Source organism: Rana temporaria, chromosome 3, assembly GCF_905171775.1.
Source record: "Rana temporaria chromosome 3, aRanTem1.1, whole genome shotgun sequence".
Taxonomy (NCBI): Eukaryota; Metazoa; Chordata; class Amphibia; order Anura; family Ranidae; genus Rana; species Rana temporaria.
The window spans coordinates 216,984,643-217,002,136 of record NC_053491.1 but is presented as its reverse complement, the minus strand read 5'-3'; the positions used below and the strand labels follow the sequence as shown (position 1 = coordinate 217,002,136).

At 42.6% G+C, this 17,494-nt stretch overlaps 1 protein-coding gene across 1 annotated transcript in view; it reads left to right on the top strand.

Moving 5' to 3' along the window:
* Positions 1-17,494, top strand: part of CFAP54 (cilia and flagella associated protein 54) — a 533,435-nt gene that overhangs the window by 158,037 nt on the left and 357,904 nt on the right. Inside the window, exons 16-18 of the mRNA XM_040344233.1 lie at positions 2,833-2,897; positions 8,492-8,617; positions 11,859-12,012. Of these exons, the coding sequence (XP_040200167.1) occupies positions 2,833-2,897; positions 8,492-8,617; positions 11,859-12,012 (345 nt within the window). The remainder of the gene's footprint in view (positions 1-2,832; positions 2,898-8,491; positions 8,618-11,858; positions 12,013-17,494) is intronic.

Here is a 17,494-nt window from a genome sequence, read left to right as displayed (position 1 = left end):
CCACTGTGCCCAGCAATTGTCACCACTATGCCATGCCATCAAACGCAGCCACTGTGCCATCGATTGTCGCCACTGTGCCCTTTGTCGCCACTGTGCTCATCAATTGTTGCCACTGGCTCTGATAGGCACTTCCACAGCCAACCAGCTGCCGTTATTTAGATGGCCGGCGCTCGCCAGGGGGACAGCCATCTGAATAGTCGGCGGCAGCGGCAATACACAGATTCATGCAATGCATGAATCTATGTATTGTATCAGTGGCGGTGCGGGAGCCAGAGGGGGTTATGTGTCGATTATCCATAATCCGCCTTCAATGCGCTGAATGTTCAAAGGAATGACTGCTGTGGGCTGGGAACCACCATGGCTAGGATCGTCAATGACAGATGTACAACCATCTTTGAAATGTTTACACCATTCAAATGTCTTGCTGCTGCTGAGCGTCTCATCACCGCACTGTGCTTGAAGTCTTCTGTAGATATCTGTTGGTTTTACACCTTTGTTCACAAGAAACGTCATCGCCACACACTGTTCCATGCATGCACCAACACGGTTGCCTGCCATCTTGATTAATGGTCTCTGGACTGGCTGCAACATGTGCATCGCCTACAACCACGCTAGCATCTCTTTTTATACCTGTTTATACGGTTCTTTTGAAATGAAAGTCAGTACACTTCGGCGGCAAGAGTTTCTTGCCAAGAATCTCGTCGGGGAAAATGACAGGTTTTTCCTGACGAGATTCTCGGATGTGTGTACGAGGCCTAACTCCACTTTCATGGGGAGAGAATAGCCAATAATAATAATAATAAAAAAGCAATAAAGCATAAACAGTTTGCGACACAAATCATATTGTAATTCAATGTCATTAAAAACAACCTTTCCTTTTCAATCTGCAGCACTGTGATTTTCTATAAAATGCAATGCAACATGGCAACTGGGAGGCATTCTGTACACAAATGCTGTACACTAAACCCCAGAAATGCCTTTTACTGCTTGTGTGATTGGCCTACGAGATACAAGTTGGATTTTGGGCATCCCCTGCAACAAAAATGGCATTTAACCACTTAAGGACCGCCTCCTGCACATATACATCAGCAGAATGGCATGGCTGGGCACATGTACGTACAGGTACGTCCTGTACTAGTACCCAGCCGTGGGTCGCGGGCGCGTGCCCGCGGCGCGCTCCCGTGACCCGGTCAGAAGCACCGTGACCGGGACCGCAGGACTCGTGGACCCAATCGCCGCTGGAGTCCCGCGATCGGTCCCCGGAGCTGAAGAACGGGGAGAGCCGTGTAAACACGGCTTCCCTGTTCTTCACTGTGGCGGCAGCATCGATCGAGTCATCCCTTTTCCAGGGGGACACAATCGATGATGTCACACCTACAGCCACACCCCCCTACAGTTGTAAACACACTTCAGGTCACACATAACCCCATCAGCGCCCCCTATGGTTAACTCCCAAACTGCAATTGTCATTCTCACAATAAAGAATGCAATTTAAATGCATTTTTTGCTGTGAAAATGACAATGGTCCCAAAAATGTGTCAAAATTGTCCGAAGTGTCCACCATAATGTCGCAGTCATGAAAAAAATCGCTGATCACCACCATTAGTAAAAATAATTAATAAAAATGCAATAAAACTATCCCCTATTTTGTAAACGCTATAAATTTTGCGCAAACCAACCAATAAACGCTTATTGCGATTTTCTTTTTACCAAAAATAGGTAGAAGAATATGTATCGGCCTAAACTGAGGAAAACATTTTTTTTTATATATATTTTTGGGGGATATTTATTATAGCAAAAAGTAAAAAATAATGCATTTTTTTCAAAATTGTCACTCTATTTATGTTTATAACGCTAAAAATAAAAACCGCAGAGGTGATCAAATACCAGCAAAAGAAAGCTCTATTTGTGAGAAAAAAAGGACGCCGATTTTGTTTGGTAGCCACGTCGCACGACCGCGCAATTGTCAGTTAAAGCGACGCAGTGCCGAATCGCAAATAGGGGCTAGGTCCTTTAGCTGCATTTTGGTCCAGGTCTTAAGTGGTTAAGTGAGATACTCCCAAAAGTAGATCACTCCGAAAGGAATTGGACTTTGCCACTTTCTTCATTAGAACCCTACAAGTGCAGGAACTGTTAGATAATTAAAAAAAACATTCTCGTTCACATTCACATTGCACATGGTCAACAAAGTTTGGTAAAATCCCTGCAATGTACATAGATCACCCTGAGGGGAATGTATTTTTCTCAACAAAAGTGAAGTTACTTTTTAAATTGATGGCAGTACTTGGCACATGTGGCTCCCCGGGTACTAGAAAGCACTAGGAGTTTTATGCCTTAGCACACAGGGGCTGGTAATGTCTTCCATTCCTGAAGATAACAGAATATAAATAAACTGTACTGTTGCATACTAATAATAATAATAGCAGCGTGTTTTTGAAATATCCAGTTTCCAACATGTTATAAATAAGCTTCTTTGTGTTTTCAATTGGTGAAAATATTATAACTGATATTAAATCTTGAAGAATATTGAGGGTTTAAGAGATTTACCAGAGTGTATATATGTGCATCATCATCATATAAATGGCTTTTTCTTATGTACGCTAAGTAGAATGGATAAATAAAATAACATGTTGTGGTATTATATTTTATCCTGAGGAATTATTTTTATGCTTTTTATTGTAATCATTTTAATTTGCTTTGTGAAACCAATATGCTTTATTTGCATTTTTTTGTAGTTTAGTTTGATGCATTTTCTAACAAAAAACAAGGATAAACAATGAAACGCAACGCTATTGTTAATAGTAAGTATAATATTTGTTCCTTCGTATTCAGACAGGTCAAATGAAAAAATGAACATGGACTTGAGTAATTCAAGAAATAGACCTGGTTTTCTTAAGGTGGGCAGAATATTTTTCTTCTTCAGTGTACATTCCTGCGCGTATACAAGTGAGCATAATAAAGTGGAATGTGATGAGTTGTAGTAAATCTGGTTTCTAAAGCTTGTAAAAGGTTGTAAGCTCAAGCATACAATGGCGAACAAGGTGGTGAAGTCAAACTGTTCCCAATGAGATAGAAGTAATATAATCAAGCATAGGACTATACAGTAAAATAACATGTGTATCCAAGTGCTAACAGAGGATACAAACCGCTATCTGGGAAGCCCAGGCTGTCATCTGCATTGCGAAAGGGAGGGGCAGGAGAGGAAGGAGATGAGGTCCCAGGGTTCTACATGGAGGTAGATTGGATTATGCCTCATAGGGTGAGCCGAGTAGTTTTATCTACCAATTAACTTAATAGACGTTTCCCTCTGTGTATCTACAAGCAGATCGGTAGACATGATAAATATTTAGTGGCAAATTGTTAGCATGCTAATGTTAATTTTATTTACATTTCTTGTATTGATATGTACACTATATTGCCAAAAGTATTATGACGCCTGCCTTTACACGCACATGAATAAGGGCCAGTTCACACCAGACGCATTTCCGTAAAATGTTCCGTGCACATTTTTTCTGCACTAAAAATGCATGCACAGTGTTTTCCATGTATTCCAATGGCTCTAGTTCACACCATGCAGTCAGTTTCCAGTCAGTTTCCGGTGCAGAAACTGACCGGAAACTGACTACGTGGTGTGAACTACAGCTATTGGAATACATGAAAAACACTGTGCATGCATTTTTAGTGCAGAAAAAATGTGCATGGAACTGAACGGAAATGTGAACTGGCCTTTAGTCCGTAGGGTTCAATATTGAGTTGACCCACCCTTTTCAGCTATAACAGCTTCAACTCTTCTGAGAAGGCTGTCCACAAGGTTTAGGAGTGTGTATATGGGAATGTTTTACCTTCCATTTGTGAGGTCAGGCACTGATGTTGGACTCAGTCTCCGCTCAAATTCATCCCAAAGGTGTTCTGTTGGGTTAAATTTAGGACTCTGGCAGGCCTGTCAAGTTCCTCCACCCCAAACTCGCTCATCCATGTCTTTATGGACCTTTCTTTGTTCACTGATCCAAATCATTTGGTGGAGGGGGGGGTTATGGTCTGGTGTTGTTTTTCAGGGGTTGGGCTTGGCCACTTAGTTTCAGTGAAGGGAACTCTTAAGGCTTCAGCATACCAGAACATTTTGGACAATTTCATGCTCCCAACTTTGTGGGAACATTTTGGGGATGGCCCATTCCTGTTCCAACATGACTGTGTACCAGTGTCCAAAGCAAGGTCCATAAAGACATGGATGAGTGAGTTTGGGGTAGAGGAACTCGATTGGCTTGCACCTGATAGAACACCTTTGCGATGAATTAGAGCAGAGACTGCGAGCCAGGCCTTCTCGTCCAACATCAGTGCCTGACCTCATATTTGAATTTCTGGAAGAATGGTCAAACGTTCCCATAGACACACTCCTCAACCTTGTGGACAGCCTTCCCAGAAGAGTTGAAGCTGTTATAGCTGCAAAAGGTGGGCCAACTCAATATTGAACCCTACAGGCTAAGACTGGGATTAAAGTTCATGTGCGAGTAAAGGCAGATGTCCCAATACTTTTGGCAGTATAGTGTGTTAAGACTGATGTATGTGCTTATTAGACATCTAATTCGTAAGGATTTATGTATAGAAAAAAAATTTGCACAGGTTTCTCGACCCTTATAATTGTTCTTATAATTTTTCTATTTTAGGAAAAAATACTCCAATATTGCCACTAGATGGCACTGACAATCCTAGGAAATAAACCTATTAGAGCAATTACAGTGAATAATCGTTGAGCTTATGTGCATGACTAACATATTCACAGAGGATTTTTTTTATACGTAGACCCCATAATAAAAACAGAACAATGCCTGATTATATCTTTTCAAAGATCTATGAAAATTTCAAACCTATAGTCCCATTGAAAGCTAGATTTTACTACATAGTTTGAGGTTATAAATCAGGAAAATGTATTTGGATGGTATGTGGCTGGAATAAAATATATTTTACAGGGGACTTTAGCAGCGGTTGGTAGAAATCGATTTAATTTCGCTGTCTGACACAAAGATAGGTGTGCTATACACTCGCTGCAATTAAGTATATGTGAAAATAAGACACAAAGCATGTATAGTATATAAACACACTACTATTATTTTCTGAGACAAAATTGATACAAAAAATCCATCCATGGACCAATGCACCATGTTATATACAGTATTTACATTATCAGATTATTGTAAAAAGATATGATGCTGTATATTTGGCAGTCTGCCATGCAGCTTTGATCCTACTGTTTTAAAGGTTCTGGAATATATAATTTATATATAGGCATGTATCTGTAAGATTGAGATAGTAGTCACCCCCTAAATATCTCTAATTTGACTCACAATTTAGGTCTTGTACACACGGGCCAGAATCTCGTCAGGAAATCAACGTTGTTTTTCCTGACGAGATTCTTGGCAAGAATCTCTTGCCGCCCGAGTGTACAGACTCTCCTTTCAAAAGAACTGCGGTTCTCTTGAAAGGCAAGAACGCAGTGACGTCATCGCGTACGACAAGCATGCGCTCGTCACATTCGATGCCGTCGCCGCCATCTTGCTGCACCCTACCTATGCCTAGGAAGCTACTGCGCATGCGTCAATGTTATTTCGAGCATGCAAGGGTTTCCACAGCGACCAGGTAAGTATACACACTCTCGGATTTCTCGGCAGGAAAAATGCAGAGAATCTCACAACGAGAAAATAGAAAACATGTTCTCTATTTTTCTCGTCTAGATTCTGGACAGTTTTCTTGTCAAGAAACCTGAAAGCCTCATACACACGCACGGTATACTCGGCAAGAAAGCTCTGCCAGCAGTTTTCTTGCTGGTTCTTGCCGAGTAAACCTAACGTGTGTACGAGGCTTTAAAACTAAAACTGTTGTGAGAAAATAGAGACTGCCATTGCTTTTGCTGTTGCACTGAACCACAAATTTAATTTAACCATTGGGAAGTATCTCGCCAAAACTGAAATCCCTGTTGCAGGGAGTGAACAAAATTTGACTTGAATCTCAGGGTAGACTTCTGGGAAAATCGGCGAGCCAATCACACAAAAAGGAAATTCAATTTTTTGGGCTTGTTCTGTACAGAACGCCTCTACTTTGCCATATTGGATTTAGCATTGTGGCTTTACTTCCTGGTTCCCTACTGCGCATGCGTGAATCGCACTGCGCGATGCCACTGGTCTCTGTGTGTCTCCCAGAAGACAGTGGGGGACTGAGAAGGTGACAGAGTGGTGTAGATACCTGCGGGTGGCTTGGGTATCTATGCCCGGAAGTGGGAGCAAAATACCAGTATTGCACAGGTATGTAATCCATCTGCCCCTGAAAGGTGCCAAATGTGACACCGGAGGGGGGGAGGGTTCCGAAAAGCGGAAGTTCCATTTTTAGGTAGAACTCCGCTTTAATTTTTACCACGAAAGTGTATTTCTTATTTACAGAGAATGCAGCAATGGTGGTTATATTCTTCATCTATTTCTCCAGTTTCCTTAGCAGCAGGCCTTCTGATCTGAGACCAGGTTCATATTTGCCTCTTGGTAGAAACAGTCCTGTTCCTAGAAAAACATATCAGGATAACATTACACATTGAGAGGGGAAGGGAGGGAGACAGCGTGACCACTCTGGTGTAGTAAGTTCCAAAAAGGTTTAATTGCAAAGAAAAGTTAAAAATAGATACTCACAAGAGTATAAAAGCCATATATATATATATATATATATATATATATATATATATATATATATATATATATATATATATATATATATATATATATATATATATATATATATATATATATATATATATATATATATATATATATATAAAAATTATAAATATAATATATGGAGGTCCACAGGGAGGAGAGCTCTGAGAGCTGATTGGAGGGAAGGGATATACCCTCTTTCACATCCAGATTGTCATTCTGATAACAGAGGATGGAGGCAGCAGAGCTAATTATCATACACAGTAGAATTACAGTACACACTATAAAAAGATATGTATTGTTCATATTTCGTAACTGAGGTTTACCACCACTTTAAGGGTTTCACTCCACTTTTCTGAAAAAAAGTTTAGAATTTTATATATTTTTTGGCTAACTTAAAGTGAAACTTCCCTCAAAAAGTTAAGTACCACTGGTTTTCTCCCTCCCCTCTGCCTGTAACTGAGTTGCAGGTTTTTTGTTCCAATTTTTATCATTAGCCACAATCCTCAGCTAGGAAAGGATGTTGCCGCTTGCCCAGCCTCCTCCGCTCCTGCAGCCACCAGGGACACATCACATGTCCCAGGAGGCTGCATAACCATTCACAGTGCACAGTGCAAGTTCATGCATCCACATTGGGGTGCTGGCTGAGGTTCCTCAGGAAGCCGCAGCCGGCTCCCATATCCAAGATGTGCGGCACTGGAAACAGAGGTAAGAAGATATGGCTGGGGGAAGCTAGTGCTGGACTCCAGGCATTGGTAAGTACCTTATTTCTAATGCCTCATACACACGACCATTTTTCTCGACAGGAAAAAAAAACGACTTGCAAACACACGTTCATGCAAAAAAACTTCCGACCAAGCGCTGTGACGTACAACACATACGACGGGACTATAGAGGGGAAGTTCCTTTCAAATGGCGCCACCATTTGGGCTGCATACTGATTCTGAGCAGGCGTGGTTTTTTTTACCCATTGAAAAGCATACACACGACCGTTTTTTGCAAAGAGAAAAAGACTGACGGGAAACACAACGAGAAAAAAGAGAGCTGATTTCATTTTTTTTGCGGGCAGTTTTTTAGTCAAGAAAACTGCTAGGGAGCATACACACGACCGGTTTTCATGACCAATATAAAAAATTGCAGTTTTCTTGTCGTGAAAAACCGTCGTATGTACAAGGCATAAAAGTCAACAGCTACAGTGTTTGTAGCTGCTGACTTAAAAAAACAACTGAAGTTCCTCTTTAAGTTATTGAAGATGAAAGCTTAGCTGAATATGAATAACTTGGGTTCTTTTTTTCAGGCTTTATTCAAATGTATAAATATGCAAAGTCTGAAGAAAGTAACTTATTATAAAGGCAAGTTATTCAGAATGCTTGCATCTTTAACAACTTAAGTTAGCCAGTAAAAGGTATCACTCACACTTCAAATTGCATACATTAACTGGTGGCCAACACGGTACAATGCTCTACCACTCCACTTATTTTGAAACATTCTTTCAAATCACACTTTAGTGGTAAAACCCATCGTATTGATACGAATACAATTCAGGAGGGCTTTCACAGAAAAATCTATTTTGGAGATTTACTGTACTTTGTCATCGGTACAAACTGGTCCATGAATCTTATGCATCAGACATGGAGGGCCGAAAATAAGAATTAATTGATCCCACAGGGATGTCACTTGGAAATTAAAGCTTCAGGATTGTCTATTATGTTTTGATAAAGTAGCATTGTAAAATAAGTGCAGCAAACATCTTTTAAAAGCAATTGTCATCCAAATCTATTTTACTATTTCTCTAGAAAACACCAGTTATGCAGCTGATCTTTGCATATGAAACCCTAGACAAGGCAATAAAAGGATTGTCAATGTCACGTTCAAAAGGCTCTGTAACAAGTGGCGAAGTGGTGGACCACTATATCACAAGGGTGAGTCTACAGAATTTTTGTATATGAATTTGTTCACTATGAAACGTAGTGTTAGAGCACAGGAATACAAATTGCCTTAAATAATCTGTAACTGTTGCCCATAGAAAGTAAGCAAATTCCAGATTCTTCTTTGTCCGTGCAGATTACAATATTACATTGTAAAACAAGTATGCAGATGGGGATATGGAAACGGCACACTTTTCTTCACTCTTTTGTTGTAATTCTTTATTCAAATCAGAAACTTCTTACACTCCACAAAGAGTAACAGAACAATGGAAAGTATCTTTCTTCACTCTTTTTAAATAAAGTTTATTGAATGCATATGAGAGTGAGTGACTATCTTGGTTAAAGAGCCAGTCCAAATCATTACTTGGATAAATAGAACAATAAGAACCATTTATATGGATAAATTTTAAAAATGTGTCACAGATGTGGGTACACAAGGCCATCAATGCACCTGGAAAATTGATAGCTACGCATCTACAAAACTATTTGAATTAAAACCTAGCTGCAGTAAAATGTGTTAAATATTATTTGGTGTATTGTGTCATCAAACGAAATTGCCCAACTCCCGAAGTGATTCAAAGACAGCTGTCTCGAGATACATGGCGGAATTAGACCGGGAAAGCACATACCACAACCTGACCGTCATTAGGACAGCAGCCCAGTAGTAGGTCCAGTAATCCGGTAAAGCTAGTCCTCTGCAACAAACAGCAAGAGTCAGAGTGGATCTAGCCAGTCTAGGAGAAGCTCCCCCCCATTAGCATGTGGTGACTTCTCACTGTACCGCTGAGGCTTTGGGCTGACTGCAGGAAGTATCCAAGGGAAATCAAAGTCTCTTTCCCCCTCTACATTTAAGCCTATTCTGATGCCAGTTTCAGGCATAAGGTGCTACAAGCTGCTCTACGACTCTATCAATCCTTGCTGACCCATCTAGTAATGTGGGCCGGCTGGTATATATTTGCTGTGTTGCCCACTGGTTGTACTGCCTTTGGATGGTCCACTTTTAGAAGCCTGTATCCTGTAATGTATGATCAGAAAAATATAATTTTTGACTTACCATTAAAATCCATATACTGTAGTACAGTATGAGACATGAGTCCCTCTCCTCGGTCTTTGTGATCTCCCTATTGCTTGCCACAAAATTGAGGCTAGCAGGGAATGGGAAGGGATTTATAATGAGGATTTCAAAGCAGCTTCCTTTATCCAATCATTTCTAATATACAGCACCCAATTATGCACTTGCAAGCTGGTTGTCCAATGCGTTTAAATTAATACTAAGCGGTATATTAATAAAGTATTGATTCTATCATTCACCAAACATTCACATTAATGTGTTTTTTAAATTACAGTGATTGATTTCCCACCAGTGAATGTTTGTTGAAAGTCGCATCCACTGCTTCTTAGACCCTTTTCACACTAAAGGGGCTTTTCAGGCATTTTAGCGCTAAAAATAGCACCTGTAAAGTGCCTGAAAAGCGCCTCTCAAGCCTCCCCAGTGTGAAATCCTGAGTGCTTTCACACTGGGGCGGTGTGCTTGCAGGACAGAAAAAAAGTCATGCAAGCAGCATCTTTGGGGTGTTGCAGGAGCAGTGTATACACCACACCTGGAGTTAAAAGCGCACCGCCCTCACAGTGCCGGTAAAGCACCGCTTAAACTAGTGGCGCTTTACCGCTATTGCTTGGGTGGTCTAAATGTGAAAGTAGCCTTAATGTGGAAAAAGTTGCTGATTCCTGATCTAAACCCTAATTGAATGATATGTAGTATGCTAAACCACTGAATACAATAAACCCTATTGTGTACTTAAAAGTGGGGTATGCCTGTATCATAAACTATTAGAGCCAGTTCACACAGGCGCGACTCGTCAGGCGACTTAGCCGCCTGACAAGTTGCACTCCGTTCTGTACTAGGAGCGACTCAAGTTGCTCCGACGTAGAAAAAGGTTTATGTACTACTTTGGGACGACTTCAGGGCGATTTGCATTGAGTTCAATACAGAAGTCATTTTGCAAGTAGCCTCTGAAGTCGTGGGCCGATCGCCTTTGCCCGAGACGCTCGGCAAGTCGTGCTGCCCCTGTGTGAACCAGCTCTTGCATGCTTTTGTTTTTTTTAAATAAAATACTGTTTACAAATGTTGTTAATTTTTTTTTCTTGCATCTCAGCATTGCTAATCTATTTTAGTCTCCAACACCCTTTTTCCATGCACTTGCTCTGGTGTCTACTGCAAATCATTGTTGTGGATATTCATCTTCCTGATAGTGACAATTGTGGACTGTGCATTGTGTGTCAGCATCGCAACTTGTAGTCTCTATCATTGAGCATGAGACAGGGTGATAAGGCAGAAGCACAATTAGTTGTCACTCGATAACTGGAAGTTAACAACTTAGAATTACAATCTTAAAGTGTATATGCCATTTCTATAGACTGGGTTTTAATCTACTTAAAACACAGCTGACATCCTCCTTAGTGAACCCATTAAAAAACACTGCAGGCATTCTCAGATAACTTGCATTAAAGAGAACTTGTCAATAAAAAAAAAAGAAGAAAAAACTGGTGCAGGTATAAAGCACCACAAATACTGTTTTGTCCAAATTCTAGACCATTCTGACAGACAAATGTTTTATGACACATTTAATAATGCATTGTAGGCGCTTCCTAAGATCAGACCTTTTGATTTTTCACACTGCAATGTTAATGAATGACCCCTATCTCCAGATTGCTCCACATCTTTGTGGAGATTGAAAGCCATAGAAGCTGTCTGTAGAGTCCTATGTATAACCTTACTCCAAAGAAACAGCTAGAAAGGTAAGATTTGATTTAAAATATTTTTAGGTATGCTGTGGGAATGAAGGTTTTCGACTACAAAGGTAGAAATAAACTTTAACGTCAAAGTCTTCTCTTTGTTCCTGGTAACACAGTGCATCACTATTTTTAATAAATGGTGACATATAAATTTGTCATAAAGGTATTTAATGTCATACTACCAGCTTACATCTGGGGTACACTGGACATCTGGATAAATAATCCTGTCCCAAGATGTAGTTCTCTCTTATATTTACTTCTTCTTATTCAGCTGAATGTATGAAAAAGGCATGTATTATGGAGATTTCTTGATTACTGAATATTTAATGATTTGTAAATTCTTAGTTGTCTTTGAAGTAATGTTTGTTAGGATTATAAACTAATTAAAAAACAACAACACAAATGCATACTAATCCTTTCTCTCTGTGTTTTCCGTCAGCTGGGTGTAAAGAGACAGCATGAAAATAACACAGCTGAAGTGCAGAGAAGCTCCTCCAAGTCACTCACACATAACGTGACGATGATGGATTTACAGCTTGAGCTAATTGTGGCTCAGCACTGCGTGTCAGTCAAAATCCTCAATTGTCTACAAGGTAAGCGATGACCCGAACGTGATATACCTGCTCAAAGTCATGATTGTTATGACAGTGCCCATCAATGCTTTACACAATGAAGCTAATTAACATGCTAATGCAGCTGAGTTGATAGATTTATGTAGGTTTATCCATATTTCCAATCTATCGGTCTGTAGACCTACTTTGCAACATCCAGAAATATTTTTTTTTCTCACAAAAATATCAAAATTTGCTACATTTTAAAGGTTTTAACTAAAGACTGTGCTTAAAATGTTCCACCTGACTAGAAAAATTCAAACATTGAAAAAATAAGAAGCTTGTAGGTTGATATCAAGTCCTGTCCCCAAGTGCTGAAATAAGTTTTGGCTGGAGTTCCACTTTAACCATGACAAAGAATTCACAGAGCCCTATCGATTATCTAAAAAGATAGGACAGCAAAGAGGGGCTAGCATTGTCATGAGCGGCTCTTTTTTTATTTATTTTTTACAGAACTATGGGATTCAATTCACTAATGTTTACCGTTTTAAAAAATAAAATAAAAAATAACGATTATGCAGTATTTACTGAAAAATGAAAAAGGTGCCTGTAAATATCGCCAAAATACCAAGCTCTTAAGTCTAATTCACAGACGAAGCAGAGAGTAAAAAACAGGCAATATTTATCACCAGGGTTTTGCTGGCAGTATAGCATGCTGTATTTGTCAAAAACAGTGTGCCCCCCTCCCCCCAATAGCTGGTTGCTAAGGAGCTTAGGTTCCCTATAAAATCCATACCAGACCTGAAGGACCTGGAATGAATTGGAGGGGGACCCCACTCTGTTTTTTTTTTCATAATTTTTACTTGCCAGCAAGTTTTCTTTACATTTAGCTGTCAGTGGAGCACCCTCTGACAGCTGATGAGTCATCAGTCATTAACCTCTTCCGGCCCGCGCTATAGCCGAATGACGGCTTCAGCGCGGACCTCAAAATCCAAGAGGACGTCATTTGACATCCTCCTGTTTGTTCGTTCCCCGCGCGCGCTCCCGAGCGCGCTGCGGGGAAATTCTGTGTTGGCCGTGTCCCCTGGACACAGCCAATTACAGATCGCCGCAAACGGCCAATCAGAGTGGCCGTTTGCGATGCGATCTGTGTGGCCAATGAGAGATGATCTCAAATGTAAACATATGAGATCATCTCTCATTGCCGCCTCTCCCTCCTCACACAGACAGCGCGTGTGAGGAGAGAGAAGGTCTGATTACTGTCAATTACTGTGAAAAAAAGTGCCCATCCCAGTGCCCATCCCAGTGCCATCCCAGTGCCATCCCAGTGCCATCCGTGTTGAACATACAGTGCCATCCCTTTGCCACCTCATCAGTGCCAATCAGTGCCCACCTGTGCCGCCAATCAGTTGCTACCTGTGCCGCCAATCAGTTCCTACCTGTGCCGCCACATCAGTGCCCACCTGTGCCGCCACATCAGTGCCCACCTGTGCCGCCACAACAGTGCCCACCTGTGCTGCCACAACAGTGCCCACCTGTGCCGCCACATCAGTGCCCACCTGTGCCGCCAATCAGTTTCTACCTGTGCCGCCAATCAGTTCCTACCTGTGCCGCCAATCAGTGCACATCTGTGCCGCCACATCAGTGCCCACCTGTGCCGCCACATCAGTGCCCACCTGTGCCGCCACATCAGTGCCCACCTGTGCCGCCACATCAGTGCCCACCTGTGCCGCCAAATCAGTTCCTACCTGTGCCGCCAATCAGTGCACATCTGTGCCGCCAATCAGTGCACATCTGTGCCGCCACATCAGTGCCCACCTGTGCCGCCACATCAGTGCCCACCTGTGCCGCCACATCAGTGCCCACCTGTGCCGCCACATCAGTGCCCACCTGTGCCGCCACATCAGTGCCCACCTGTGCCAATCAGTGCCCATTTGTGCAGCATTATCAGTGCACATCTGTTCAGCATTATTAGTGCACATCTGTGCAGCATTATCAGTGCCTACCTGTGCTGCCAATCAGTGCCCACCTGTTCCGCCACATCAGTGCCCACCTGTGCCGCCACATCAGTGCCCACCTGTGCCGCCACATCAGTGCCACCTCAGTGCCCACCTGTGCCAATCAGTGCCCATCTGTGTAGCATTATAAGTGCACATCTGTGCAGCATTATCAGTGCACATCTGTGCCGTCTCATCAGTGCCCATCTGCTCCGCCAATCAGTGCCCTTCTGCTCCACCTCATCAGTGCCGATCTTCTCCACCTCATCAGTGCCCATCAGTGAAGGCTTAGCACACACCTGTGCAGTTGCATCAGCAACCATGTCCAAAAGGTCCAAAAGGTCCTATTCCCTTCAGGAGGCATTCCAAATCATTTCTGCCCCCGACGAGAGCAACGGGGAGCTCTCTCTTTCAGAGTCCCTTTCAAATTCAAATTCTGAGTTGGACGTCAATTATGAGCCCGCCCTCAGTAGCGGAACACTGAGTGACTCAGAGGAGGAAGATAGCCGGCCGGCTAAACGAAGGCGTTCTAGTGAGGAGGCAGTGCCATCCACCAGCACCGCAGTGCCATCCGCCAGCACTGCAGGGCCATCCGCCAGCACTGCAGGGCCATCCGCCAGCACTGCAGGGCCATCCGCCAGCACCGCAGTGCCTCGGCAACAAACTTCCAGGACCCATGCCAGCCTTCCCTATGCCCTTCAGAACCCCTTGTGGCTTCCTCCTACTTCAGGAGAAGCCAACATTCCCCCTTTCACAGCCCAGCCAGGAATCCAAGTGAACACGGAGAATTTCACCCCAATTGATTATTTCAATCTAATGTTCACAGAAGACATGCTATCCGAAATTGTGGCCCAGTGCAACCGATTTGCACAGCAATTTATTGCAAATAATCCCACGTCATACCATGCCCGTCCCTTCCAGTGGAGAGACCTTACGGTGGAGGAGTTTAAATTTTTTTTAGGCCTAACATTTTGTATGGGACTCAACCCAAAAAACACTTACCGTGCCTTTTGGTCCAAAAACCCGATCTACCACATGCCCATCTTCTCCAGCGTAATGCCCAGATCCCGATACTTTGCCATAATGAGATTCTTACATTTCAACGACAATACCCAGAGCCATCCCCGAAATCATCCAGAACATGACAGACTTTTCAAAATTCGGCCCTTACTGAATTATTTTTCAGAAAAATTCCCCCAATTATATACCCCGGACCAACACATCTGTGTGGATGAATCGCTTGTTAAATTTAGTGGCAGACTCCAAATAAAACAATTCATGCCCAGCAAAAGAGCCCGCTATGGCGTGAAGGTCTACAAATTGTGTGACCGAGTCACAGGATACCTGTATGCCTACAGAGTATACGAAGGCAAGGACACCCAGCTCAATCCCCCTAATTGCCCAGACTACTTGGGATCAAGTGGCAAAATTGTTTGGGAACTCATTAACCCCCTATTGGAAAAAGGCTATCATCTATACGTAGATAATTTCTACACCTCTCTTCCCCTGTTCCACAACCTGCACCGGAAGCAGACCCCGGCTTGTGGCACCGTCAGAAACAATAGGAAAGGCTTTCCTCAAAGCCTGGTGAACACAACGCTGAAAAGAGGAGAATCAGCAAGTCTGCGTAACAATGCGGTTCTGGCGGTGAAGTGGAAGGACAGAAGAGACGTGTACATGCTATCTTCCATCCATAATGATACCGTCGTTGAAACCCGCAGAAGGCGTGGCACCACCATCCGAAAGCCCACTTGCATCCAGGACTATAATTTGTTTATGGGGGGGGTCGACTTCAACGACCAGATGCTTGAACCCTATCTTGCTACAAGAAGAACGTACCATTGGTACAAAAAAGTTGCCATTTATTTTTTTCAATTGGCCATATACAATTCTTATGTAATTTACAGCAACTCCACCCAAAACCCCAAACAGTTCCTTGGCTACCAAGAGGACCTTATCACTGCCCTTATTTTCCCGAACGGCCCACCCCAAACCATCCGATCTGATGTTTTAAGTCGTCTCGCCGAACGTCATTTTCCCGATAAAATCCCTCCCACAGAAACAGGCCGACGACGTCAAAAAAAATGCAAGGTATGCGCCAGTGATGGAGTCAGACGCGACACATCTTTCCATTGTGTGGATTGTCCTTCCCAACCAGGCCTCTGTATAATTAACTGTTTTCGCCGTTACCACACCAAACTAAAGTATTAATCCTCCGTTCCTGCCTTCACACACCTTCACACCCCTTATGCCACCGCCTGCTCTGTAACTGACCCCGGCTTGTTTTTTGACCACGATTCTGCCTAATGATTTTGTAATACCTCTGCCCGATATGGAACTGACCCCGGCTTGTTTTTTGACCACGATTCTGCCTAACGATTTTGTAATGCCTCTGCCCGATTTGGAATTGACCCTGGACTGTTTTTTCGACCATTCTTCTGCCTAACGATTCTGTACTGCCTCTGCCTGATCTGGAACTGACCTCGGACTGTTTGACCATGTTTTTGCCTGCCTCATGGACTGATCTTGTACCCTGCTACTGAACTAGTGGGAACACAGGGGTCTCACATATGTGAGGGGCGCCAGAAAAGTTTTTCTGGATGAAGAAAACTTTTTTGTTTTCTCATCCTAGATTAGGGTCTGGTTGCCCGGAGGCTTCAAAGAGATTTGGGTGGGAGAAGCCTCTACCCCTGTCCCCATTCTGTCCTGAACGAGGCCCTACTTCTGCCTGCTGCCTGTAGGACCTATGCCATCATGCCTCTGCCTGTTGCATGAACTGACCACCTGTACTAACCCTGACGGGACAGTATCCCTGCCTGGACGTTGCTGACCAAGTCCCTGCCTGCTGCCTGAACCAGTGCTATCCTGCTGTAGAACTGCGCTACTATTACCACAGGTAATCTTTTGTTTACGCTTTGCTCAGCATAATGTATTTTGAGGTGTAATTCTTGGTATGTGCATACTATGTGTCTCTGGAACACCTGACGGTGTTCCTTGCATGTTGGATCTCTGTATGTGGTCAGGCTATGTAGAAGTCTCACACATGTGGTATTGTTGTACTCAGGAGGAGTAGCAGAATGTATTTTGGGGTGTAATTTTTGCTATCTAAATGCTATGTGTTGGAAATATCTTAGAAACATACAACTTTGTGTAAAAAAAATGCGTTTTCATTTTTCTTCCACATGTTCCAAAAACTTCTGGAAAAAAATGAACCATTCAAAAGACTCATTATGCCTCATAGATTATACGTTGGGGTGTTCGCTTTCCAAAATGGGGTCATTTTGTGGGTAATTCCATTGTCCTGGTGTTCCAGGGCCTTCAAAAGTGTAATAGGTAGTCAACTAGTTAGATGTGCAATTTATGCTCCTAAAACCCCTGATGGCGCTTCCTGCATGTTGGGCCTCCGTATGTGGCCAGGCAGTGAAAAAGTCTCACACATGGGGTATCGTTTTACTCAGGAGGAGAAGCAGAATGTATTTTGGGGTGTCATTTGTGGTATGTACATGCTATGTGTTGGAAATATCTTA